Genomic DNA, 24512 nt, shown 5'->3' with positions numbered 1-24512 from the left:
GATACTTTTGTGCTCATGCATTTACGACGGTCTTAGCGATATAGCGCGGTGGATACCGGCCAACAACCCTTATTATTGGACATCTTGGGTCTTGTCGGGATAGCCTACTGCAACTGGATTGGCGGGTCAACACCTCATTAAAATACAGTGGCCCTTACTTTTCTCCAAACGTCCATCAGGAAGCCGATCCCAAGGCTTATGGGCGACTTCCACAACGCCAGTGTGTTTAGCCTGCATAAGCGTCGCCCCGACGGCCCGCTTGGCTTCTTCACTGGTCGCGAGGGTCGCAAGTCAACGCAGGATCATCTGAGGGTGAGACGCATATTCCTGAGGCATAACAGATTAAATTGAAGACAGTGTCCCCCCAAAGTCGGCGCCAACATGGTCATGGCCCAAGTTATTCTTGCGCGCTCTCCCTTGCGATGGTCCGTTGATCCACCTGTGGTGCAGGAATGACGAAGGGACTTGCGAAAACTAACCATGGACAGTACAATATAGGAGCGCATTCCAGTAGAGGAGGACCCAAACTCTGCGCCACAAGTTATATTCTCTCCGGATTCCAAGTCCGTGCCGCCCGCTTTCTGGATCCCGGATTCAGAACACTCCGCTCCTCAGGTCTTCGTGCCAGATCCAAACGAAAAGTACTTGAATCCTACCGTGCAAAGCTATGGTGCACATCCTTCCATACCAAACCATGCGGCGAATCCACCACTAGCGACAGGACAGGCTTCGAATAAGAAGAAGTGGACCTGGATAATCGCCACTACGGTAGCAGTCGTGATTATTGTGGTCGCAGCCGTGGTGGGAGGAGTTGTGGGTAGTCGCAATGCTCACAAGGACAGCTCTTCAAGGTAGTTTCTTGCTCTGATACTTATACTCACAAGAGAAACAGCATTTGACTCTCCTGCAACAGTGACACCGCTGCGACAGCCATATCGTCGTCATCCGCCAACAACACGACTTCCAGCTCATCCACCAGCACCACGCTCACCAGTAGCAGTACCACATCCACAGATAGCTCAGCGACACCCACTCAGACGGATTTCGGGGCCACCGTTCACATGTACGCAAGCGATACCTGTGGTGGAACGGACGATTCCTTCTCCGTCCTGAACTCCAGCTCACAAAAGTGCGTCGTTGTTCCGTCGAATAAGCGTTCGATTCGCGTCAGTCAGAACGAGTATGTATAGTAATTCATGAGCCCTGATATTCAAGAGCTAACAGCGTGTCAGTGGCTGCAATGTGACCACCTGGAGTGGCAGTAACTGTGCCGGCAGTTCTTACGATGTGCCAGACACGGACTGCCATGCCGTTCTGTATGCGGCCGTGTCTGTAGATTGTTAGCATGTTAAGGTCTTATCTAACTAGGCGATTTTGGAATATTTTAGTCGAAAGCGATTTGAAGGGCTGGAAATGCCAAGACAAAGTCATACTACATGATCTGCATGGCAACCTTCGCACCTTCCGCGAACGTACGTAGAGGGGAATAGCTTCAATGTATGCGCTGGATAAATTACTAGAGCTCAACTATCAATGTAGATCTGGCCCCACTGCCAATATGACTACGGCTCAACCTGTGTATAGATTGATTCCTCCCTATACGAGTTCTCTATGTAAGCATGCTATATATCAACTGTCCATGATCGCTGCTCTAAGGAGATCCACAACCCTCATGCGACGGCACCACGTGTACTGGAGGCCAAACACTCTTAGCAAGGTCCTTATCCATTTTTAATACTCAGGGTCTCCTTGTGCAGCTTACCGCCAGTCGGTTCTTGGATATCATTGACGCCATGTCTCGCAACGCGGGCGATTTGGACGGATGCTGTCCATTCGCGTGGTATCGCCACTTGTCTACAACTCTGGATATTCTTCGCTTTCACCAGCACATTCACGAGCATGCTCATTGCGGGTATTGAGACGGACCAGGTCGCCGGCGGATTTCTGAATTACTTCTTTAATATCTTGTTTGCTTTTGCAGGGTATGTTCTATCCAGACCAATTTATTTCTTGCCCGAATTGTCCTAACAGTGTCGCACCATACATCGTAGAAAAGGGAGGTTATCTTCTCGACAACAGCACCAGCAGCTGCAACTTCTGTGGCACGGCCAACAGCAACTCCTTCTTAGCCGACATGAACTTAAACTTTGAGATTAGATGGCGGAATTTTGGAGTGGGCGTTCTGTGTCTTCCAAGAGGAAGCCTCAGGAGTGGACGCCATCTTGACGAGCTTTCGTCTTCCCTTGCTGGAATATATAATGAGATAAAAAGCGAATAATTACTAGTTATATCTACTGCAGTCATGCTACCAATTTCAATCTGATTTCGATGGTGATATAATTGTAGCTAGGTCTGGTCCATGTGTTGGTCCGAGGATTATATAGATCACTACTGCAGAGCTTTGTAGAGCGAATGTATCTAGAATTCCAGTACAATAGAAATACAAAAGCAAGGCTAGTACATGAACTACAAAATATTGCAGTAGATACAAAATTTTAGGATTAAGAATAATACATGTACTCCGTAGTATTCCTTTAACCAGGGATCCACAAGATGGTTGTGATTGGTCCCGCAGTTTTCTCTCTTGACTACCCGAATGCGGTAATTTTCATCGACCTCCACATCGAGGAGCCTCCGGTTCATTTACTATCACAACCTTCTTACTCCCAAATTCTCTCCGTATTATCCCCAAATGGCAACTTCACGTATACCAGCTAAATCAGACGTGGTGTGTCCATTCTTATCATGATTCCACTTTCTCCGTCTGGGAGCTATATCTAGAGGTCGCTCCCCGTGCCATCTTCAGACTATATTACTTCGTTTTCTAAGAGCCGGCGTCCTCAGCACTGGCTGAACCAGTAGTATAGCAAAGCCCGAATACAATGACTTCACGTGACGGGTACCAGTGGACTGCGACGACAGGTCTACGTCAAGGTGTACCATCTATTGGTGTTATATCGCCACCCACGAATGTACTTTCAACAACAGAGGACTGGGATGTAGTTGTTGTCGGGGCAGGATATTCGGGTCTCACGGCATCTCGAGATGCCTGTCTCGCCGGTACGCTATTCCTTTGTCGGGTCCTAATAGACAGACGCGTTGACTGCGAACATTACCACAGGACTCAAGGTACTTCTCATCGAGGCGCGCGATCGTATTGGAGGTCGCTCCTGGTCGTCTAACATTGGCGGATATCCTTTTGAAATGGGAGGCACTTGGCTAAGTTGGGGGCAACCTCATATTTGGCGAGAGGTCTCCCGTTACCAAATGAGAAGCGAGTTGGAACCGTCCTTCGATTTCTCTCGGGGCGTGAATCACTTTGAACTGCGCACTGGCAGCCAAGGCTCATCAATATTTAGCCACTTGGAAGAGGTTTGTTCAACCCGCCATGAGAACCGTCTTACATGAGGACCCTCCGTTGACCCTTCGAAGGATGCACTCCTCGCGGGTGCGTTGGAAAAGTTTGTTGATGTAGACGGCGCAATGGGGCGCCAGATCATTCCCTATCCGCACGATGCCTTCCACAACCCTGCGGCCCGGCAATATGATGACATGTCAGCTTTGGATCGTCTCAATGCGCTGGCCCAATCACTTACGCCAAATGAGCGCGCTGTATTAGAGAGCTTCATTCTGCTCTGCAGCTGTGGGACTCTGGAAACTACAAGTTTCTTTGAATTCCTTCATTGGTGGGCTTTATGTGACTACTCTTATAAGGGGTGTCTGCAGCATTTGATTTCATATAAATTCAAGGGGGGTCAATCCAGCTTCGCTATCAAATTCTTTCGTGAGTCACTGAGAACGGGACGGTTATCATACGCCTTCAACAGCCCAGTTCAGTCGATCAATGACCATGGCGACAGGGTTGTGGTAGAAACCCGCGATGGTCGCCAGTATAGTGGAGCCCGTCTAATCTCTACTATTCCATTGAACGTGCTCAGCTCCGTCCACTTTTCACCCCCTCTAAGTCCACAGCGCATGGCTGCCGCGAATATTGGCCATGTAAACCAATGCGTCAAGGTCCACGCAGAGGTCTCTTGCCCTGACATGCGGTCCTGGTCGGGGATTTCATACCCTTTTAACAAGCTTGCCTACGCCATCGGAGATGGTACCACGCCCGCGGGAAACACACACATTGTGTGCTTCGGGGGTGCACATAACCACATCCAACCCGAAGAGGATGTTAAGGCGACTAAAAAGGCGGTGGAGAACATGTCGCCTGGGAACATGGATATCAAGCGATTGGTATGTTTCGGACGTGACATATGTTGGATAGGATTGCTGACTTCTGATCCTGCAGGTGTTTCACAACTGGTGCAAGGATGAATTTGCCAAGGGCGCATGGTTCTTTGCGCCTCCCCAGCTTCTATCCACGTCGTTAGACGAACTTAGGAGTCGGCATGGAAACGTACTCTTTGCGAACTCTGACTGGGCAGTTGGCTGGCGCAGCTTCATCGACGGCGCTATTGAGGAGGGTACTCGGGCAGCCGTGACTGTGATAGAGGAGTTGCGACCACCCCCTGCTGTACGTTCTCGTTTGTAGATGTCTTTAGCATGATAGGTCATGATGATGTGGAAGGATATGTCTGTTAGCCACCCCCTTTCTTATCCCTCGTTTCGTTCGAAATCTTGGCATTTTGTACACAATGTATGTAGTATGAATCCGACGGGTGTAGTCAGCTTGTCTTGATAGCGCTGTCTAATTGTGTTCTTCTTTTCCAAACAAAGATACTGTAGTGTCTGGCTATATTCTAGTTGGTGGTGACATTTCGTAGCTAACGTAACTAACACCTCCAACCGTGAACCTCAGATAATGGCACGAGCCACAAGGGACCATGGTTTCTCAGACGTCATTGGACCTCCGGGATCCTTCATGTACCAATGTTTGCGTTTGCCAAGTCCGTGAAGGAAGCTTATCAGTGCAGAATCATTCGGTTCCTTTGCCAGCATTTTTCTCTTCTTTTTTACCCAATTTGGTAACCCTGGGAAAGTTAATTCGAACCCCGCAAAAGCCACGATAAGGTCAGAGATGTCACTCTGAGTTGATATCCTGGTATATATACTGTCTGTTAGAGGTCTGTCGGAGTACAAATCATGGCTATAGTTGCTGGTATCGGGTTCTCAACCTCTTGTCTACCAGCCACAATCGGGCTGCTCTTCTATAGTACAACATGGACGCATCCGAAACAAAGCCTAAACACGGTAAGGATGAACCGTTCCTGAAGTATTGAGATGCACGTCACTAAACCAAGTCCACTGGCCCAGAACAATGCCTCGATACCGAAAGGCGTGAGTCTCTACCGGATCGCTCAGCCTCCACCTAAGTCGCCCTGACTCATTCTTAGCCTACACAGAATCTATCCAACACGGTGACCTGGACTGTCTGGAAGGACTCAACTTTCAACCAGAGGGTACGCGGAAACTGACCCCTTTACAAACTATATCCGCCAGCTGGATCATTTGTGACAGCTGGGCGGGAGTTGCTGCCACAGTAGCTCTTGCAGTAGTCCAGGGCGGGCCCGTAACTCTCATCTATGGGTTGATTTTGATCTTCTTTTTGGTCGGTGCTTGTACCCTGACCCTGGCCGAGCTAGCCAGTACATATCCAACCGCTGGCGGGCAGTACCATTGGACGAGCATTCTGGCCCCGAAGCATCTGAGTCGGGCGTTGGTATGTCCTCTCCTTCGCCCGATATAAGCCAAGGTAAACATTGATGTGGTATCCAGAGTTATTGTTGTGGTGTCTCCAACATGCTTGCCTGGATCGCTATCTGCACTGGGATTGCCATCATACCAGCACAGCTTATCCTCGGTATTGTCCTCTTCTATAACTCGGAGTATCAATCGCAGCCGTGGCACTACTTCTTAATCTACCAGTCCATTAATGGGCTGGTCCTGTTGTATAACACAACCCTGTTGAAGAAGTCCCTCTGGTTTCATGACGTATCCTGTACGTCCCCACCCTTCTTGACCCGGTAGCAGGCTACGACATCTAATCAGATTGACAGTCTTCATGACCCTCACAAGTTTCGTCATTATCATGGTGACTTGCCTTGCTCGCTCGGCCTCTCGGTACGAGGCATCAAGTAGTGTATGGGCCACCTTTCTAGATGGCAGCGGATGGAACTCGGGCGGAGTGGCCTTTCTCACGGGTCTTGTCTCTCCCAACTACATGTACGCTGGTATTGATGGTGCCTTGCACTTGGCAGAAGAGTGCCGGAATGCAACAACCGCTGTTCCTCGTGCTCTGATCAGTACTTTGGTTATTGGCTTCGTCACCTCTTTCGCCTTCATGATTACGATGCTATACTGTACCAGTGATTTGGATACTGTGGTGGCATCGTCTACCGGGTCAGCTTCGGTGTCCTGCCCTTCTGACCTTGTACGTTCGGACATCAAACTGACACTCTCGGCAGAGTTCCAATTTACGAAATGTGGCATCAAGCGACACGTTCCACCTCGGCCGCTACCGTGTTCATTTGCCTCCTTCTGCTCGCAGCCGTCTTCGCTCTCACGGGCGCTCAACAAACGGCATCTCGTCTTACCTGGTCCTTGGCAAGAGACCGGGCCCTGATCGGTAGTCAATGGACCGGACAATTGCATGACACCCTAGAAGTCCCCGTCTGGGCTCTGGTGTTCAACTATGCAGTTATGTTCCTCATCGGCTGTATTTACTTAGGATCATCATCTGCATTTAATGCCTTTATTGGTACCGGCTTAGTTCTACAGCACATTTCATACGCTTTCCCGGCCGCGTTGCTGCTGTATCGATGCCGATCGGCGACTTGGTTGCCGGATCCACGCCCGTTCCGATTGCCCAGTCCAGTGGGATGGGGAGCCAATCTGATAACTGTGTGCTTCGCAGTGTTGGTGTTGATCTTTTATGACTTCCCGACTGTGATGCCGGTTACTGGCAGTAATATGAGTGAGTTCGACTACCACCACGTCTCTTGTACCCGATACCGTTTATTGACCTGTAGGACGGGGCTTCCAGATTATACGCCTGCAGTGCTCGGTGCCATGGCCATTGTGGCTGGCATAAATTGGTTGGTGTATGCACGAAAGTGGTATCAGGGTCCACGACTTCGCAGATCCAGTGGGGAAATTCAGAAATAATCCCCATGCTGGGGTACGGCTATCTCATGCATTTACTGCGATAGTATGTCTTGTTTTCACTTTCTTTGTTCCTAATATTGAAAAGGAGAGACAGGGTGAGAACAACTCCTCAGTGATATAGAATAGGAAACCGGTATTTCCCATCGTAGGAGTTATGTCAGAGAAAGAAAGATATACTACTTTGTAGACTGGCTACTCTACAGTCTGCGCCGTTAGGTCCAGTGGGAAATTATACCACTCAAAAAATCATAGCTGTCTATGCTGGGATCGATAGCAATACCGGAGGTAATGATACACTGTAGTAATACCTCCTTAAAGCCGTCAACGAACTCGAGCTCTAACGAGCAAAGGTCCCTGCAGGTCACTAATTCCAACACTGAAAAGCTTCGGGATTCTGCCTTTATACAACCCCTTGTCCACATCCACCCGCTCCTGCTCATCGGCTAGCTCAAACGTAAACTCCTTAAGCAGAGTACTGAGCAATTTGTATATATTAGTAGTCGCCACAGCTTTCCCAATACATTGCCGGCCACCCAGCCCGAAGTGCATCAAGAGCCGGGCTTTAGCACCAACATTTGGATCATTCCAGCGATTAGGGTTGAATATATTATGGTCCTCACCCCAAACGACAGGGTTGTGATGGAATGCGTGGTTGCATACAGCGACTGACGTCTAGTTCAAATAATGGTTAGACCCTGAGGAAAGCATGTTTGAGATGCAAATCAACCCACTCCTTGAGGCAAGTGTTCGCCTTCTATCGTTACTCCGGCAGGGTCAGTAATACGACGTGCTAACGGCATCGTGAAAACCGGGGTAATACGGAAGTTCTCTCGGATACAGTTTCGTAAAAATGGGAGAGAGGCTTCTGCGGCTGTGATAGAGTACGCAGTCTCGCTCGGTCCAAGGGACGGCAGGTTAGAGTCGATCTCCTCAGTGCACTTCCTCATGAAGTCAGGGTTATGGAGGAGATGGTAGAAGAGAAGTGTGGATGTAGCGCTAGTTGTGTGAGTTCCGGCAATACTGTGAGATCGTTAACCATATGTTGCCAAAGAATCAAATCGGGGTGCAGTACATGAAACCAAACGCCTCCGTTTCCAGATCAGTTTGCGTAAGCCTTTCGCCTGTCTCAGGGTGCTTCGCCTTGATCAAGTTGGTCAGAATATCCTTCCGATTCTGTACTCCGACTGAACTTCCACCATCATTCAGATCCCTCAGGCGTCGTTGAACGCTGCTCGATGCAAGATCTGCGCAGGCCTTTCGGCCAGCAAAGAGCCGCCGAAGCCCTGCATGCGGCATGTAGGGGAGCCACCTTTTCAGGGTCATTGTCATTGTGGGCCATGCACCGGTGACAGCCGCCAAAAGGCTATGCTCGATCACCGGCGGAATACGCGACTCGTCATCAGCCTCTTGCACACCGAAAGACCGGCTAAACGCAAGTTCACCTAGAACATCGATCATATAGTAATGCAAAGCTTTCTTTAGGTCAAATACTTCGCCTATTTCACTGTGGTATCTAATCTTATCTTTCAGAATGCGTATGTTTAGATCAAGGTACTCTTCCATCTCCTTGATGTAGCTCAAAGAAAAGCTGTGAGACATATGACGCCGCCTCACCGAGTGCATCTAGAACCATGAGTTGCATAATTTCAGATCTTAGCCGGAGACTTACCACTTCATCCCGCATCCCAAACACATTTGGATGAGCAGCCCCATAAGCATCGTAAAACTCGGTTTTCGGCATGGACTTGGCGCTTTTCTGGTAAATTGTCGGGACAGCACTCTCGTGTGTAATGCTGAGCTTGTCTGGTCCGTATCTAACGATGGGGCCGTATCTCTCGTGGAGTGCGGTGAGATTGTATGGTTGTTGTAGAGACAGGAACTGGTGAACCTGCCATAGATCTGTGATACTTGCAAGGAACGGTCCTGGATATTTGGCCAGTGGGTGCAGGTAGCGTTGATAAATGACATATGCGACAACGATTGCGGTGAGCAAAGCGCTGCCCGCAGCCAACGGCGTCTCTGACACGATATTCTGAAGAAGGGTCATTGTGACTTGCCGTATGTGATTCCTAGTAGTACTTGGAGTCTTACCCCATGTGTAAGTCAAGATGTGTACTACTATATATGTTCAACTTAGGGCCTCCTCGGGTAGGTACGAGATGATAGCCGAGCTTTTACGGTGAGTACAGTAGGATTCACCCCGCAACAACTGCATCATGCCCGCAGATTGAGGGACCCATATTCCAGAGCTACAAACCACTTGGATAGTACGGATGCAGCTGCACTCCTCCTACGGTAAGGGTTTGATACCCTCGGATAGAAATCAGCGGGAAGCAGTGATCCGATTGGTCAAGTTGCGTGGGGAGCCTCCCGTGACCTGGGGATGATCGCTGTGGGGAAGACACAAAACCTGGACGTTGATTGTTACTGTTTAGGAACGCTTGAGATATGGGAAAGATGCGTGGGATGCGTCGAACAGAGCTTGCCTGCGTCGAGTGTCGTCGCCGTAAACTAAAGGTAAGTAGCTTGACTCGAAGAATCTGGATCGCAAAGATCTGACGTTAAGCAGTGTGAAGGCACCCGGCCAAGCTGCTCCCGATGTCAAAGCCGACGTTTGGAGTGCTCATATAGACCGATTCATAAAGGCAGTCGTACGGCTAAGCTGGGACGGTGGGCCTCCATTTCTGGATCCTGATATGCACGGACACCCTAACGAATATACAGCGAGCGAGGTGACTTACTAAAGAAGATAGAGAAACTTGAAGAGCAGTTGCGAGCGGTCACCGAGTCACGCACAGCTGCAGTTGGAATGGCACTTACGGACCAAGAGAGACAGCAGGAAGTGGTGCATTGTAACGATCGAACAACTGTGGAGGACGGTGCACCGGTTGATGTACTCTCAACAAATGCATTAACCGAAGAAACTGATAATGTCGTGGGATATTTCGGTATGTTTGTGGATTTGGGTTGAGGAAGCACACGAATTAAGATCCTAGGCCCCAGCTCCAATTATGGCATGTTTCGCCTTCTCTCTAGCGTCTTTGCGGAAACGACAATGCTCTATCTACCAGTGTCCGGGGTTGTTAAGAACCTGAGTTCATGTTATCACTGCGCGCAGCGTCACAACCAGGCGTCCCAAACAGGTACATGTACTCGGGCGGAGGCAGGTGTTTCCCAAACCCTTCATGAAACATCTCTACCACCAAAGGAAGAAGCACTGGTTCTTTTCGAGAGGTACTTTTCCACTACGAACATTGTCCTCCCGTACATCGATAAAGCAATTTTACTCGAGGGATACTACAACGCTGTACAGCAACGCCCACCGAAATTTCGGAGGGTTTTGCTAGCATTGTGCAATATTGTTTGGGCTCTTGCAGCAGCCTCATTAGGCTCTCTACAACGAGAGACATTCTATAAAAAGGCTGTTGCGTTACTAGACTCCAGGACGCTAGAGCGTCCTAGCTATGAGCTAGGTGAGACATCTCCATTACGGCTTTTAACTGATAAGATCTCATTAACACAATCTGTTAGTCCAGTCACTCTTATTGGTAGTTGAGTATAAGCAAAACCACCAGCGCTCGATATCCAGTTATACATCTCATGCATTATGTGTGAAGGCGGCGTTCCACGTTGGGCTGCATCACCAGGCGACAGATACCTCTAGCGACTCGGATGAGACTAGACTTCGACTTCGTCTATGGGACGGAGTGGTCAAGAATGACAGGAAAGTATTGAGCCACCCGCTGAACCCTCGTCAAACTAACATTAGAAGCAGGATTATGGGTTTGACCCAAGGCCGGCCATATATGATTCCTCAATGCCTTACGATCAGCAGTCAAGCGCTCCCTGGGGTTAATTCCCCGATTAGTGACCAATACATGGGTCACCTTGCGTAAGACCTATTAGCTTCGGATCCCACTGATCTCATCATCGTGGCTTATGGTACGTTAGACGGTCGCATACTATCATCGAGCATGCCACAGGGTCCCTATACAATGGAAACATTGAAGTGCCAACGAACGATAAGACTCATGCCCTTGTCACCCGGTGGACGGACCTATGCTGGAAGAATGAGCAGTGGTCCCAAAATCTATCCACGATAGGAGGCCTCGTATTGGCGTCCGAGCTAGCTGGCTTCCCAGTACCGATGGACTGTCATACAGCTGTGCGCATATTGCTATCGATACACTACTACCGACTGCGCATGATTGTCAACTTCCCCTTAATTGCCCACTTTCTGGTTTTACTCAGAGATAGTTCAAGTGAACCACAAATAGTCGACCGTTTGAAGGAAAGGCTGCCTCAAGTATTACAGAATGACTGGGACGCGGTGCGCAAAATCTTCAGGATAATCAGTTCCCTTAGTACGGCTCACGAGACATCCGTCAACACGTTCGCGGCATGGTATACCTGCAATTATACAAGTATGGCAGGATCTCCAACTGTTAAATTGTCCCGGGCTTACGAGTAGCTTAGTGTTGACGGTGACCTTACATTACTTTGCAATGCTTATTGTGAAAAAGCACGAACCCGAGGTCTTCGATACTGCTTCGGTTGCTGAAATCCGGCAGGAGATAGAAGATGCTCTGCGCATCATGAAGCATATTGGCAAAAACAGCCTGATCACTCAGAAAGCCGGCTGTTGCATCGAGAGACTACTCACCGTATTTGATACACTCGGTATCCTTCCCTCCGCTGGAACATATCCTCTTTTAAAGGTTGGACACAGTCATTAACCTGTCTGTAGGAGACCACGTTAGAGTCAGGTCCTCTGTCTCTTTAGATTTCTGGAATACCGACTGTATCATGCGAAATATCGGACAGGCTTCGGACGATCTCCTTATGCACTTCAGTCAAGACGACTTTATCGGTCAAGACCTGTCATTCCTTGACCTGTACTCTCGCCTCCCTTTGTGTGAATAGTCTACTTTACTTAGTGCGAGTAACGCTAGTAGTTCATTCCTACCTCACAGTGCCTCGTCCTAACTAGCGTTTGATATACAGCACTGTCCAGGGGACTATGCATTACTGCTGACAGAATAATACACCTAGTCGAATCATAGAAGCGCTTATCCTCGTCGTCTATCACACATTGATGTCAGCAAATCTGAATTGCTGTAGGCTCAAGTTACAAAATACTCACCTGACAATATTTCTGTAAACTTCCTGTCCTCCTGTTTAAAAGCACCACAAAATGACCCTACCAATATGCTGAATACTAAATAGTCTAAGTCATGCTATAGAAGCGAAGGAACAAAAAGTATTACATGATTAGTGTTGGGTGTATCAAGGAGCCCACTATATTTTCATCGTAGTTCGCCTTCCAGAATAACAAATCAGAGTTATATCTAACCTAGCGATTTGGCAACGGCACGTGAAGGAGCATTAGCAGGAGCATCATACGAAACAGTGACGCAACTTGTTTACGATTCATCTCATGCTCTTACACCTTGTACACTATCTTGTAGTTGGAGATCACTCCGTCACGGTATTCCTGGAATCCCTTTGGCACAGAGTCGAGTCCCTCGAGGAGCTTCGGAGTATTCGGTGTGATGACTCTAGAAGAGAGCAACTTGGGCAGTTCCTCGAAGAAGTGGGCTGAAAGTTCGTGGTCCTCCTTGTGCGGCTGCGAATCTGATTAATAAACAACTTTAGATGTTCAATCTCCACGATGACTTACAGGCCAGTAGAACTCCCCGTATTTATGCTCCTTCAAGAACGCCGTCCAGACAAGCACATCCGTCACCTTAGTCTGCTTGGTCACGTTCTCGGTGAAAGCCTTGCCCGGACGAACAGTGCACAGGCCGCCACCCTGTTCGGAGACTGCGTGCGATGCAGTGACCGAGGACGAGTCGTTGCCGATGGTGTCGAAGACGTACCTGAGGCCGAAGTTCGTAGCGGCCTTGATGATCTCCACCACCTTAGCATCGCGGTAGTCAAAAGCGTGACTAGCACCAAGGGACTTGACAAGATCGTGGTGCCGGGGACTGCAAGTCGTCACAACGTTGAGGCCGTAGTACTTGGCGATCTGGATGGCGTAAAGTCCGACGCTTGCTGCAATGCGTGAGTTCCCAATGTTATTGATACGCCACATGTCATCAATTCGACTCACAGCTGCCGCCCCAAATGAGAACAGTCTCTCCAGAGTTCTGAGGGATGTTGAGACAGTCCTTGGAGAAGAGAGCGATCAGTGCTGTGCACGCGGCGAGGGGCACTGTGGAGGCCTGCTCGGGAGTGACACCTTCGGGCAGCGGGAAACAAATGCGCTCATCTGCGAGGGTGTACTCGCTGTAGCCACCCAACCCCTTGATCTCGCCTGTTCAAACAAAACTTTAGATAATAAGTAGAATGAGGATATTCGAGACGGTAACCAACCTCCCCAAATTAGACCAGCAATCACGGTGCCAGTCTTGATCCTGCTCACTTTGTCGCCCGTCTTCTCGACAGTACCGACAAAGTCACAACCGAGAACCGCATCATCACCGAAGGCATTGGCGTCGAGTGATTGGACTAGACAGAGGCTTAGCTTCAACGATCACAGGATGAGAGGGGCTGGAACCATGACTTACCGTCGGTAGGGTTCTGGGCGACATAGGAAATCTTCACCAGCACCTGATGTTCGCCTGGAGTCGGCACAGGAATGGTTTCCTTGGACAGCTTGCCGCCTTTGGTGACGAGGGCTGTAGCGGTGGTAGGAGCCATTTTCGATGTTCTGGGTACTATTCTTGTCGACGGACGTCTTGCTTCTGAAGGTGAATCGTCTCTCCTTTCTCAGCAGCTGCAGGTTTTATGTGTGTCCAACTTAGCGGGGGTTTCCGTGCCTCTATCTATAAGGATCGTTTACCCACGGTGAGATTTGTAATCGACCTTGATATCGTCATCACTCCAATGCAGTGAACACTAAATTTGACTGAGAATTGCTGCGAAGGATGGAGTGTTTAACGCACGCATTTGGCTTGAATGTACTCCGTATGACGTTGGCACTTGCAGATGTCCGAGACAACACCAGCCGCGCCTGGAGTTTCCTTCAATCGTTGAGGTCCCACATTTATTGGCGGTGGAGCTTGACGGGTTTGCACCAATTCGTTGATAAAAATTGCGCACCCACATCGCGGCCGACCGCTTACCAATCCGTTAGGCGGAGAGCTTGTCTATAGCGCAGTACGTTGAACAGCTTCGTTCACAGTGGCTCAAGCGTTGCCCGACCCTAGTAAAAAGGATGAAGATACTCCGTACTTGATTTTGTTTGTACAGTACTCGAACCCAGTGGACCAAGGGTTGATTCAAGGCAAGTACATTCACACGAGTTAAGCCAAATTCAGGATAGGACGCAGCGCTTCCGTTTTGCTGCCCGCCAAGCAGATTTAATCCCCACAGCAAGTGCAAGCGCCGGCCCCGCTGAGAACAGCTGCAGCGTCTTAGCGATCACCAGGGGCTCGCCATAGATGGCGCCGACGCCGCCAAACCGTCACGCATGGGTTCGAGCACATTCTGAATTGCAAGAAGCTCGAGAGGGCTAATGTAAGGCAGGGTCATGCGTGCTCTCCGTTGAGTGTTGTTCACGATGCTGGTAACAATATAGTCTGCGAAGAAATCGCAACTCGAAGCGACGTAGAATTTGTCGCGGACGAATGCTGGACTGTCGTATCGGTGAATGCTTTTCATCCAGACATAGCAGCACGAGAGTTTCATTGGACCGGACTGATGAGCTTTCTAAGCTATGCCAACAAGAGCTGGGTTTGTCAAAGACAGCTGGTGATGTTCGGCCACAGCTTTCAAAATATATAAATGATAGATTGTTCCGCCAGTCTCATCTCGCCCTTCTGCTCTCCTAGAAGCGCAGTCCTCCTTTCCGTCCAACAGCGCTTTTTGACCTGATCAGCCTGAGCAATATCAGGTACAGTCATTCAAGATGAAGAAGCTCTTGAACATCCTGGCAGCTGGCTTCTTCGGCTTTGCCGTCCAGGCCACAGTCCCGTCCAACGGCACTCCCGAGGCCAAGTTGGCACAGATCAAGGAGCTTCTCACGCCTCTGCTCTCCGAAAACGCCACGATTGTCTTTCCCGACTCCGAGAAATGGTATGATGTTACCCATCGTGCTGCTGCTCCCCGCGTCAACCCGGGCTATCTCGCCGTTGTCGACGTAGCTGCCGAAGACGATGTTGTGAATACGGTACAGGACGAGCTGTTCAACATGAAAAGAACATTATCTGACTCTTTTACAGATCAAAGTCGCGAACGAGATCGGACTCCCGTTCCTGGCCGTCACCGGTACCCACGGCTGGACCGACGATATCAGCAAGATCCAGGATGGAATTCAGATCCGCATGCGTGGCCTCAACCACGTCGGTCTCGGTCCCAACAATGACACCGCATACGCCGGCGGCGGTGTCCTCCAATACGAAGTCGTCCAGGCTCTGTATCCGTATGGAAAACAAGCTGGTAATCTCTCAAGCCCTCTCACATGAATCCCGCACAAGCAGGCCAAGCATGATCAACTGACAAGCATGCTTTCTCTAGTCCACGGTCTCTGCGAGTGCGTCTCCATCCTGGGTCCTCTCCTGGGTGGTGGCCACAGCGTGCTTCAGGGTGACCACGGTTTCGCTGCCGATAGCTTGGTCTCGGCCAAGGTCGCTCTCCACAACGGTACTGTTGTCACTGCCTCGGCCACTGAAAACGAAGATCTCTTCTGGGGCCTTCGTGGTGCTGGTCACAACCTGGGTATTGTCCTTGAATTCGAGGTCAAGGTTTACGACATCCATCCGGATCCATGGACCTTTATGACCCTCGTCTATGAGGCCGATAGGATTGAAGAGTACTTCGAAGCCTGGAACGAGCTCGAGGACACTATTGCCGATCCAGGCCTGGTTGTCCTGAACGGTTACTACCGCAACTTGCCCGAGATCAACGCTGAAAAGGTGAATAACTAGCCTCGTCTTTGTTGCCGCAGATCACATCTAGCAGCACTTGCTAACAATGCTCTAGCCTGTTCTAGTCATGGAGCTCATCTACCAGGGTTACGATACTGCCGCTCCCCAGTACATTCAGGCCTACCGTGCCATCGGCCCCATTCACGAGGAGACCATTACCGATATCTACTGGAACGAACTCTTCGACGTCACCAACTTCGGCCGTGACGACCGGGTCTGTGTCCCGAGTCAGAACTGGGCCGGCTACTCCAACTCCATCGTCCGCTGGGACCCCGCGTCCATGCGCGAAAGCTACAACATCTTCGCTGACCTTGTCGCCATTGAAACCTACAACACCTCCACCTTCATCTTCGAATCGTATGGCCGCAAGGGCGTCCGTGACTTCCCCGATGGCTTCAACGCTGTTCCACCGGAGGAGCGCAACAGGCACAACATGTTGGCTGCCTTCCTGTTCTGGTCCGGTGATGACCCGACTGAGCTCGCTGTTGCCCGCGACTTCGGAGAAAGGCTCCAAATTGCCAGCCGCAACGGTGACATTGCCCACTCTTATGTCAACTACGCCATGGGCGGCGAGCAGCTTCCGCAGGTGTACGGCCGTGACGTTGACCGCCTCGAGAAGCTCCAGGCCATCAAGACAAAGTTTGATCCTTACAACAAGTTTGGATTTTATGCTTCCCTCGCAGACGCTTGAGGGCGAAGATGAAATGATGGTGACGGTCTGGGAGGAAAGTGAAAAGAGCCGGGATATAGATATATAAACTCACCCCCTGCGTCAGCCTCTGGGTCTGGTCTGGGATGAGACTGCAGGGTTTCCGATAATCAAAGATGCTTCACACTTCCGAGAAACAAAGGATAGGTACTGGTCAGTTAGCGTGAAAAATGCGCGTTCTCCTGCCATTAGACTGGCTAATAGTGTTTGTAAAAGAACGCAGATGATCTTTTTGTATAATATCTCAACGGTCGAATAGTCGCTCCTTGTGGAACTTATGGCCATCTAAAACTAGCTAGGCCTAAACTATTATGGGACCGCTTAGCGGCCGGAGGAACCATCTTCCGAGCCACCTGAGTCTGGAACTCCCCGAAATACTCGTACATGGATGATATAGGAGCATCCTTGATCCGGGCTGATAAGATAAGCTTCCAACTAACGGCAAACAAGACAAAAGTCGGACTTCCCCGCAAAAACACCTCCACCGGCAATCAATTCAGCAACATTCATTCAAGCGTTCCTACAATGCCCTTTTGTTCTATACCAGTCTGTGACCCCAGACTAAATGAGCTCCAGAAGTGTTAAGAATCGAGGTGCGCTTTCAGATAACGTAGTCCTTTCGGGAGGCTTCAAAGTCAACCGGCTAACGTGCTCTTGCAGGGTGTTTTCAGTGTACTAAGCGACGGATTGTCTGCGACGGCGCCCATCCTACCTGCTATAAGTGCCAGAAAAAAGGTATTGAATGCTCAGGTCTCGGTCGGTTTCGCTTTTCCACAGGCATAGCCACGCGCGGGAAATTGAAAGGATGTGCCATTCCGGCCACAGTGCCACCTCAATCGCATTGCAATAATCAGTCACCCACGGGTGCTCCAACGCCTCAGAAGATCCGATGGAAGGACGACGGTCCAAATCGTAACAAGCGCAAACCTAGAACGGCAGCCACAAAGGCTAGCACATATCCGACCGTACAAGAAGTGAAGGATCGCCAGGCTTGGCTTGATTCTGAGTCTCAAAGCAAATCCGCAGTTCCTCGTGCCAGTGAAACCTTAATAGCACCAGATGCACTAGGTGAGAAACCTCGTGTTGGGTCAGTCAGGTACTTCGAGGGCACCACAACCCAGCAGGACCAGGTGGAATGGCAAGAATGCTCCGGTTCGTACAACAATGATGGAGGAAAGGGTTGTGATTACTGGTCGTCGCGAGCTCCGGACTTGTGCAGCACTATAATTCCATGGATTCCTTCATTGGGTCCTGAAGACCGAATGTACCTCTCGCATTGTAAGTTACACCTCTCCCGGGTCCTACCTCTAAGTGGCTAATACATGCTAGTCGCCAGCCAAGTAGCCCCAGTCATGGTCATCTTCGATAATGTTTCCAATGGCTACCGAGATATTTTCCTACCTCTAGCATGCGAGGATGAAGTCCTGCGTGGGGCGATTCGAGCTGTGGCGGCTCAGCATCTGGCTCTACGACATCCAGGTTTTCAGGGCATAGCAGAAATTGGCCGTGCAGCGATCATCTCCCGGCTTCGGCGCGATTCTTTACAGGCATCCTCGGACAGCATCGTTAATCTTCGCACGTGGGCAACCCTGATTGTTCTACTCGTGGGTGAAACCATCACAGGCAGTCCCGAGTACTCTCATTTACTGCGCACACTACTCTCCCTGATGCCGAGCCTCTGTCAAATGGAGGAGACGCCCGCCTATCGCTTTCTTGTACAACAAACCCACATGTGAGTCAGCAATGCCCTGTATTCCTTGAGTTGACGCTAATGATGAGTACAGGTTTCAATTTCTCGGACAGCCGTTGCTTAATGAAACCCAAGGCATGAATGCCCTAGGCTTTCACCCTAGCCACTACCTTGATTGGACCGACTATGAACTACCCCCCGAGTCCAGGCACAATAGGGTTCTTTGGGTGGTCAGACAGGCCTTTATCGAAGCTTCCCAAATTTATATCCTCCGAGCCACTACCAACCACGACCTATGGGATCGACTGGAGAGCTTGAAGCAGCTGGTGTCACGCGTTGACCCTGATGAGCAAGGCGCGCATGCCCTTGTTTGGGTGTGTTTCATCGCCGCCGCCGATTCTACTGACCCAGAACACCGGCGCTTCTTCACAGAACGCATGAACCAGGTTTTCGCAAAGACCAAGTTTCAAAATATTGTTGCAGCTGTCCGGACCTTACCGGAGATCTGGGCACAACAGGGCTCCGGGCGCTGGACGTCGAATTTGATCCAGCTAACTCCCACGCTCATTATGTAGATCATTAAATGTCATTGTGCCAGTGGGTACTAGGAGGTACAAATTTGGTTTGCATATCTAACCATCCATATTGTGGGTTGAGATCCCTCTTAATCTCTGGTCGGGTTTCGGGCTTCCTCAGTAGTATATCATTCTGTAGTATTTGGTCCTGGTCTTACCGAATCAATGAAGACTGTGGCAGTGGAGGCACAACATATTCTGATCGACGCCCGCTAGTCCCGCCTGCCTTTTGATCCCTTGTGCGGGACCTGGTCAGGCTGCAAGTCAACTGTGTCAGTGAATCTGACTGGTTGTTGACGGGTCCGATTTACTTGGAGATCAAAGACGTCCATCCGCTGGTAGCCACCGGCGATATCGTGGTATTGCTTACCCTCAACACAGTCGGTCAGATCAACATCGGCGTACAGTATGCCTTCCCGAGCTTGTAGGAAATCGGCAGAATGCTGAGCCGATGTAACTTCATCTATCACAAATCCCTGTATGGGTGCCCCAGTCGGGTTGAGGAACATAGTTGCGGCTCGTTGGGATTGCTCCATGGACTGTTTAACACTGGATGAACTAGAGGAAACGATATCAATCGCATCGGGTCCCAACATCCCGGCGCAGAGAACTCCGAAGCATTTCGCTTCGAAGCAATGGGCTGCCGCACGGATTCTGTTCGCCGCTACATTGTCATAATTTGATTTTCCCATTGCATCAGACTGTGGATTGTGTTTTTCCGCCACAGGCTGCGATGGCAACCGGGTTGGCCATATGGCTGGCCAGGTCGAGATATGGATCTGCTCGCCCTGGGCGATGAGAGCATATCGAGCCAGAGGATTGGTGTTCTCTCCACAGATAAGGGCCCCAATCTTCCCACACTCTGTATCCGCAACCCGCAGTCCATAGCCATCCCCAGGCGACCAAGTCAGTTTCTCGAAGAACGTCGGCACGAGTTTCCGGTGATGGACGAGAACATCCCCCCGGTTTCCAATGATCATATTCGAGTTGAATAAGGTTGCACTGCTTGTGCGGGCCTTCTCCGAGAAGCCAAGGCTCACTATGATGTTGCACTTTCTCGCAGTCGCGCGGACCGCCTGTATCTCCTGCCCGTCTGCGTGGATGGATTCCCGGACCATTCGCTGAAAGAGGTCATGGTTCTCGGTCGGCGGGCGCAGGGCACTCCAGATGGGAAATGCAGATATGAAAGACTCCGGAAACGCGATAAGGTTTGCCTTGTTTTTAGCAGCCTGTTCGATCAAGTGGATTGCTTTTTGTGTTGTTTCATGAGCGGAGAGAAAGATGGGGGCGACATGGGCGGCAGCAAGTCGAACCTGAGTGGCCATTGCGATCGACGGTGTTCAAAGTTGGTTCTAACGAGGAGACAGAGGGCGCTACTAGATATATAACAAAGACCTTTATGCTTCCCCAAACCTACCCCAAGCCAAGAAACTTAACGGAGCAGCATAAGAGGTTCTCCTTTGCACTCTACTCGATCCACAACACATATAAATCCTCCTCTACATAGCACCATACCGATAAGGGGGGACAGCACACAGTAATAATTCTAACCAGGAATGCTTTTAACCAAAGATTGTATGTATAATGGGGGCTTGTGAGGGTCACGACTCCACATCTATGGCCTCGGTTCGGAACATCTCTACGTCCGGGCTCCAATCGGGTTTTGCGGTCCGTTCCGCTCTCGTTCCGCTTTCCTTCCGCCTCTAATATGGTGACATTTAGACATTACGTGACTTGAGGTCTTGTCACCAGCCCCAGTTGCTCCACTATTCAAAATGAATGGCCTTGATGTAACCCTATGGACTACTAAAATAGCGTTTATCCCTTGGTGAACAGCCTTTGCATCGCAGACGATTATTAACCCCCCAACTCTGCCAGTTATGAATTGTCCTGCCAGAAGGTTCCCTCTACGCCGACCAGCTAATCATGTTCCCCCTATACCTCGATGGTATGCTCACTTTGCAGACGGTATAGACAGAGTATTTACTACATATATTGGGGTTCAACGACATCATGGACTCGATATTGGGCTGACGAAGTGCCTCGCGGCGATCGAGCGGTGGCTCGCTACAGACCAGGACAACGCGCCTGCTGCGGTGGAGCGTTTTCGGGTGATTGACGGTGACGACACCCCAGATTCACTCGTCTTTGCATGCTACTGGGATACGGAATCAAAGTATGAGAACGGTATCAAAGGATTGAATCTCACTCAACTGTACCAAAAGCTCGATAAGTCGATTCAGCCGACAGTGGGTCTCTGGTGTGAGAGGTTTGTCAGTCACGTTTCTCGTCTGGAGACAAACTACTCAGGGACAGACTATCTGCCTGGCCTGGCTCGACTGCCGGGCACAAAGACCGTAGCGCATTCATACTCGGCATACTGGGGCGCTGCTCGGGATCGAATTCCTGATTCGGCATTTGAGCTCTTTGAGCAGGATGAGAATCCCACAGCAACAGCAATTCCTGATGCTATGTCGACATCCTTGGGCAAGCACCTCACGGGTACCAACTTCCATAACGTGGTACATATACGGACTGGTCAGTTCTGGAACAATTGCGACGAAGATGAGAAACGTTCTTATGAAGACAAATTGGAACCGACTCTCCGAGAGGGCCTGTCATACTTATGGCAGAACCCCGCCGAGACGGGTTCCATGGGACTGAGATACCTATCTAACATTCCCACCTCTTCGCCCGAATGGTCAGGGCAGTCAAACGAGTCCTGTGTGACCGGATTCTTCAGAAGCCTTGCTGACCTGGAAACCTGGGCCAAGAAGCACCCATCGCATCTGGCTATATATACTGGTGCCATTCGGCATGCGAAGACTTTCGGGGATAGACGAAAATTTCGGACGTGGCATGAGGTCTCGGTACTAAGGCGCGGCGATGCACATTTTGAATATCTCAATTGCTTGCCGGGCACTGGCATGATAAAATGTGTATCCCTCACCGAAGTTAGTGATTTACGTCCGAGAAATTAAAACTACGCAAATCGCGGTTTCGCTGCAAGTAAGCGCTACGCTGGACCACAGATAGGCCATTAAACCTTTCCTTTTTCTTCCTCTTTGGACATACCTGGTCTGGTTCCACATCGCCGGGCGTTTCATGATGCCAGAAGTAAAGCTCTATACGCATTGGTATCAATCGGAAAAACATGTTCAAGCAAAGTGAACTTGTCGTATGCCGGCTATAGAGGTAACGTATGTATGGCGTGAGGTAGATGCGTTTATGGCGTTTTCCTCGAAATTGTCATGTAACTCTTTGGATTCCCTATAAAGACATCGGTATTCTAGGAGGCATCAAGTGAAATGCATTAATGACATTCATGTATGTCGGCCCAGCGTCATGCGACCCACTCTGGTACATTGAACACAATGATCAAACCAGATCTTTCGTTGGAAACATCGCCAACTTACAACACAATCTCAGTTCCCTACACATCAGGTATGTGATCCATCCGCAATGGCAGCACGTTTTCCGGTATCAAGAAAGCTTGTTCAATTGAGCGTCGGAAATGGACAGATATATCCGATAACAATCTGTAGATCCAATCGGAGGTTGAACATTGACCTCCAGCTTGACTTCACGTACGTCGCTTACGGTTGGGCTCCCCCGCAACATGCTTGGCATACCATTCTTGTCGGCAATTGTGTTGGACTGCTTTACCCCGGATTATCTTGTTGCGGAGATGTGGGGACATGGAAGTCTACGTATTTAGCTCAAGCCTACGAGCTAATCAGGTATAAAAGGAGGCATCTCCTTTGGTTGATATGCCCAGTCCTCTCTTAGCATTGTCAATCAAGGACTGTCTTCTCCAAGCAAGTTCGATCGCAATGGCAACCACGTCTCCTCATGATAGCTCTATGAAAAATGATACCGACCATGTCGAGTACCTGGGGGACCCTGAGAAGTCTTCGTCTGCCCCACAATATGATAGATTTGGCTCCTTCGCTAAGGTCGACCCCAAGGAGATTGCTTTAGTGAGGAAGATTGATCTCTACATGATGGTTTGGTCCGCCCTAAACTCCTGAAAATTGAACCATTTTGACGATCACTAGCCGATCCTTTGGCTAATGTACTTCCTGAATTTTCTTGACCGCAATGCCATGGTAAATGGCAAGCTCAACAGTCTCTCTGAAGACCTAAAATTAAAGGGGACGGAGTATAATACATGTATTAGCATTCTCTTTGTTGGGTATGACCCCAGTGATGACTCCGTCTACGGAGCATATACTGACCCGGATGACCAGATACCTTCTTGGCCAAGTACCTTCCAACATGCTTCTCAATCGAATCCGGCCTTCCTGGTTTATGGCCGGGTTTATGATGGCCTGGGCAATTGTCTCTACTCTCACATGTCTGGTCAAAGACTACCACAGCATGCTCGTATGTAGACTTCTGCTCGGCTTCGTCGAAGCACCATTCTACCCTGGAGCGCTTTTCATGATATCTTTGTTCTACACTCGCAAAGAGGCGACCACTCGCATGGCTATTCTTTATACTGGCAACATGCTCGCCAGCGCCTTTTCAGGCCTGATAGCCGCCGGCGTATTTGCTGGTCTTGATAAGAAACACGGCCTTGCAGGGTGGCAGTGGCTTTTTCTCATCCAGGGGGTAATAACTGTCGGGGTCGCTCTTGTCGCCTTCTTCCTACTCCCAAACGCACCCCGCTCGACGGCATGGCTCACCCCTGAGGAGCGACAACTTGCTGATGAGCGGATCAAACGAGACACTACGCAGAGGGAAGAAGGCACCAGCACGTGGGTTGGCCTCCGCGAAGCCTGTATGGATTACCGCACATGGATCTTTGCCTTGATGTGCAATTTACATCTGTCGGCGAACGGGTTCAAGAACTTCATGCCGACCGTGGTGAAAACTCTTGGCTTCAATTCCACGATAACACTGGTTCTCACCTGCCCTCCATATCTCGTCGCTACGTTCACGTCCGTCGCAGTGTCATGGTCCTCGGGACACTTCAACGAACGTACTTGGCATGTTACCGTTTCGAAAGCCCTCGCGATTATTGGTTTCGCGGTTGCCTGCGGGACCCTGAATATTGGTGCGCGGTATTTCGCCATGATCCTATTTGTGGGTGCCACCTATGGGGTGAATAATATCAACATCGCATGGACTGCTGCGACGCTGGGTCAAACCGATGAGAAGAAGGCAGTCGCAATTGCCATTACCAATACATTGGGTAATTTGGCCAGTGTCTACACGCCTTACCTTTGGCCTGACAGTGACGCTCCACGGTTTGGCCTCGCAATGTATTGCAGTATCGGATTTTCGGTCGGAGTGGTCATTCTAGCTTGGGTCATGCGAATTATCTTGACGCGAGAGAACAGAAAGCTTCGGGAAGTAGACTCGGGGGTAATCAACCTCTATGCCTATTGAAGTAAGAGCAGAATTAGTCAGTGGGCGGTGTCTTTTTTTATGATAATATTGAGGAAGATACTACTTACATGTCATATTAAGGATTACCAACACAGTTGAAA

At 49.9% G+C, this 24512-nt stretch overlaps 14 protein-coding genes across 14 annotated transcripts; 8 read left to right on the top strand and 6 right to left on the bottom strand.

The window, feature by feature from the left end:
* Positions 1-184: 184 nt before the first annotated feature.
* On the top strand, positions 185-1648 carry F9C07_2284197 (uncharacterized protein). Its single transcript, XM_071510673.1, has 4 exons — positions 185-425; positions 499-851; positions 914-1180; positions 1233-1648. Exons 1-4 carry the CDS (start codon positions 423-425, stop codon positions 1342-1344), a joined length of 735 nt encoding a protein of 244 aa, XP_071366771.1. The 5' UTR covers positions 185-422; the 3' UTR covers positions 1345-1648.
* F9C07_2284196 (uncharacterized protein) lies at positions 1649-2304 on the bottom strand (the record flags this gene model as incomplete). Its single annotated transcript, XM_071510672.1, has 2 exons — positions 1649-1944; positions 2083-2304. The coding sequence occupies 2 exons, from the start codon at positions 2302-2304 to the stop codon at positions 1855-1857; spliced, it is 312 nt and encodes a 103-aa protein (XP_071366770.1). The 3' UTR covers positions 1649-1854.
* An 84-nt stretch (positions 2305-2388) lies between these two features.
* F9C07_10130 (uncharacterized protein) lies at positions 2389-2643 on the bottom strand (the record flags this gene model as incomplete). Its single annotated transcript, XM_071507351.1, has 2 exons — positions 2389-2418; positions 2515-2643. 2 exons carry the CDS (start codon positions 2641-2643, stop codon positions 2389-2391), a joined length of 159 nt encoding a protein of 52 aa, XP_071366769.1.
* Positions 2644-2882: 239 nt separating this feature from the next.
* Positions 2883-4540, top strand: F9C07_10131 (putative polyamine oxidase; the record flags this gene model as incomplete). The annotated part of the gene is made up of 4 exons (XM_041292523.2): positions 2883-3060; positions 3122-3372; positions 3433-4242; positions 4298-4540. The coding sequence occupies 4 exons, from the start codon at positions 2883-2885 to the stop codon at positions 4538-4540; spliced, it is 1482 nt and encodes a 493-aa protein (XP_041146999.1).
* Positions 4541-4707: 167 nt separating this feature from the next.
* F9C07_2257875 (putative amino acid transporter) lies at positions 4708-7113 on the top strand (the record flags this gene model as incomplete). Its single annotated transcript, XM_071510131.1, has 6 exons — positions 4708-5199; positions 5263-5286; positions 5343-5668; positions 5725-5947; positions 6006-6348; positions 6414-7113. Exons 1-6 carry the CDS (start codon positions 5169-5171, stop codon positions 7111-7113), a joined length of 1647 nt encoding a protein of 548 aa, XP_071366768.1. The 5' UTR covers positions 4708-5168.
* Positions 7114-7434: 321 nt separating this feature from the next.
* On the bottom strand, positions 7435-9160 carry F9C07_10133 (putative benzoate 4-monooxygenase cytochrome P450; the record flags this gene model as incomplete). The annotated part of the gene is made up of 4 exons (XM_071507352.1): positions 7435-7785; positions 7845-8133; positions 8186-8736; positions 8783-9160. The coding sequence occupies 4 exons, from the start codon at positions 9158-9160 to the stop codon at positions 7435-7437; spliced, it is 1569 nt and encodes a 522-aa protein (XP_071366767.1).
* Positions 9161-9570: 410 nt separating this feature from the next.
* F9C07_2068026 (uncharacterized protein) lies at positions 9571-12036 on the top strand (the record flags this gene model as incomplete). The annotated part of the gene is made up of 8 exons (XM_041286165.2): positions 9571-9630; positions 9690-9783; positions 9867-10061; positions 10110-10586; positions 10645-11005; positions 11065-11537; positions 11590-11793; positions 11861-12036. The coding sequence occupies 8 exons, from the start codon at positions 9571-9573 to the stop codon at positions 12034-12036; spliced, it is 2040 nt and encodes a 679-aa protein (XP_041146996.2).
* A 220-nt stretch (positions 12037-12256) lies between these two features.
* Positions 12257-13815, bottom strand: F9C07_2284191 (putative alcohol dehydrogenase; the record flags this gene model as incomplete). Its single annotated transcript, XM_041292536.2, has 5 exons — positions 12257-12739; positions 12794-13167; positions 13226-13429; positions 13489-13623; positions 13683-13815. The coding sequence occupies 5 exons, from the start codon at positions 13813-13815 to the stop codon at positions 12557-12559; spliced, it is 1029 nt and encodes a 342-aa protein (XP_041146995.1). The 3' UTR covers positions 12257-12556.
* A 723-nt stretch (positions 13816-14538) lies between these two features.
* On the bottom strand, positions 14539-14778 carry F9C07_10136 (uncharacterized protein; the record flags this gene model as incomplete). The annotated part of the gene is made up of 1 exon (XM_071507353.1): positions 14539-14778. One exon carries the CDS (start codon positions 14776-14778, stop codon positions 14539-14541), a length of 240 nt encoding a protein of 79 aa, XP_071366766.1.
* A 247-nt stretch (positions 14779-15025) lies between these two features.
* On the top strand, positions 15026-16734 carry F9C07_2069538 (uncharacterized protein; the record flags this gene model as incomplete). Its single annotated transcript, XM_071508749.1, has 4 exons — positions 15026-15256; positions 15339-15555; positions 15634-16031; positions 16099-16734. The coding sequence occupies 4 exons, from the start codon at positions 15026-15028 to the stop codon at positions 16732-16734; spliced, it is 1482 nt and encodes a 493-aa protein (XP_071366765.1).
* A 583-nt stretch (positions 16735-17317) lies between these two features.
* On the top strand, positions 17318-19017 carry F9C07_2107334 (fungal-specific transcription factor domain-containing protein; the record flags this gene model as incomplete). Its single annotated transcript, XM_041292520.1, has 4 exons — positions 17318-17345; positions 17413-18030; positions 18082-18484; positions 18537-19017. The coding sequence occupies 4 exons, from the start codon at positions 17318-17320 to the stop codon at positions 19015-19017; spliced, it is 1530 nt and encodes a 509-aa protein (XP_041146993.1).
* Positions 19018-19229: 212 nt separating this feature from the next.
* On the bottom strand, positions 19230-20342 carry F9C07_10140 (carbon-nitrogen hydrolase; the record flags this gene model as incomplete). The annotated part of the gene is made up of 1 exon (XM_041286174.1): positions 19230-20342. The coding sequence occupies one exon, from the start codon at positions 20340-20342 to the stop codon at positions 19230-19232; it is 1113 nt and encodes a 370-aa protein (XP_041146992.1).
* A 601-nt stretch (positions 20343-20943) lies between these two features.
* F9C07_2067322 (phenylacetaldoxime dehydratase family protein) lies at positions 20944-21998 on the top strand (the record flags this gene model as incomplete). The annotated part of the gene is made up of 2 exons (XM_041286162.1): positions 20944-20985; positions 21057-21998. 2 exons carry the CDS (start codon positions 20944-20946, stop codon positions 21996-21998), a joined length of 984 nt encoding a protein of 327 aa, XP_041146991.1.
* A 789-nt stretch (positions 21999-22787) lies between these two features.
* Positions 22788-24411, top strand: F9C07_10142 (putative MFS transporter; the record flags this gene model as incomplete). The annotated part of the gene is made up of 3 exons (XM_041292519.2): positions 22788-23024; positions 23076-23212; positions 23268-24411. 3 exons carry the CDS (start codon positions 22788-22790, stop codon positions 24409-24411), a joined length of 1518 nt encoding a protein of 505 aa, XP_041146990.2.
* Between the last annotated feature and the right edge of the window lie 101 nt (positions 24412-24512).

The sequence above is a fragment of the Aspergillus flavus genome, chromosome 4, assembly GCF_009017415.1.
Source record: "Aspergillus flavus chromosome 4, complete sequence".
NCBI lineage: Eukaryota > Fungi > Ascomycota > Eurotiomycetes > Eurotiales > Aspergillaceae > Aspergillus > Aspergillus flavus.
Note: the sequence above shows the minus strand (reverse complement) of the source record. Positions and strands in the feature narration are given on the sequence as shown.

Excerpts from the sequence above, each read along its gene's own strand:
- F9C07_2284197 (XM_071510673.1), top strand. Across the intron at positions 852-913 it reads CACAAGGACAGCTCTTCAAG|TGACACCGCTGCGACAGCCA; the intron begins GTAGTTTCTTGC and ends CTCCTGCAACAG. Across the intron at positions 1,181-1,232 it reads ATTCGCGTCAGTCAGAACGA|TGGCTGCAATGTGACCACCT; the intron begins GTATGTATAGTA and ends ACAGCGTGTCAG.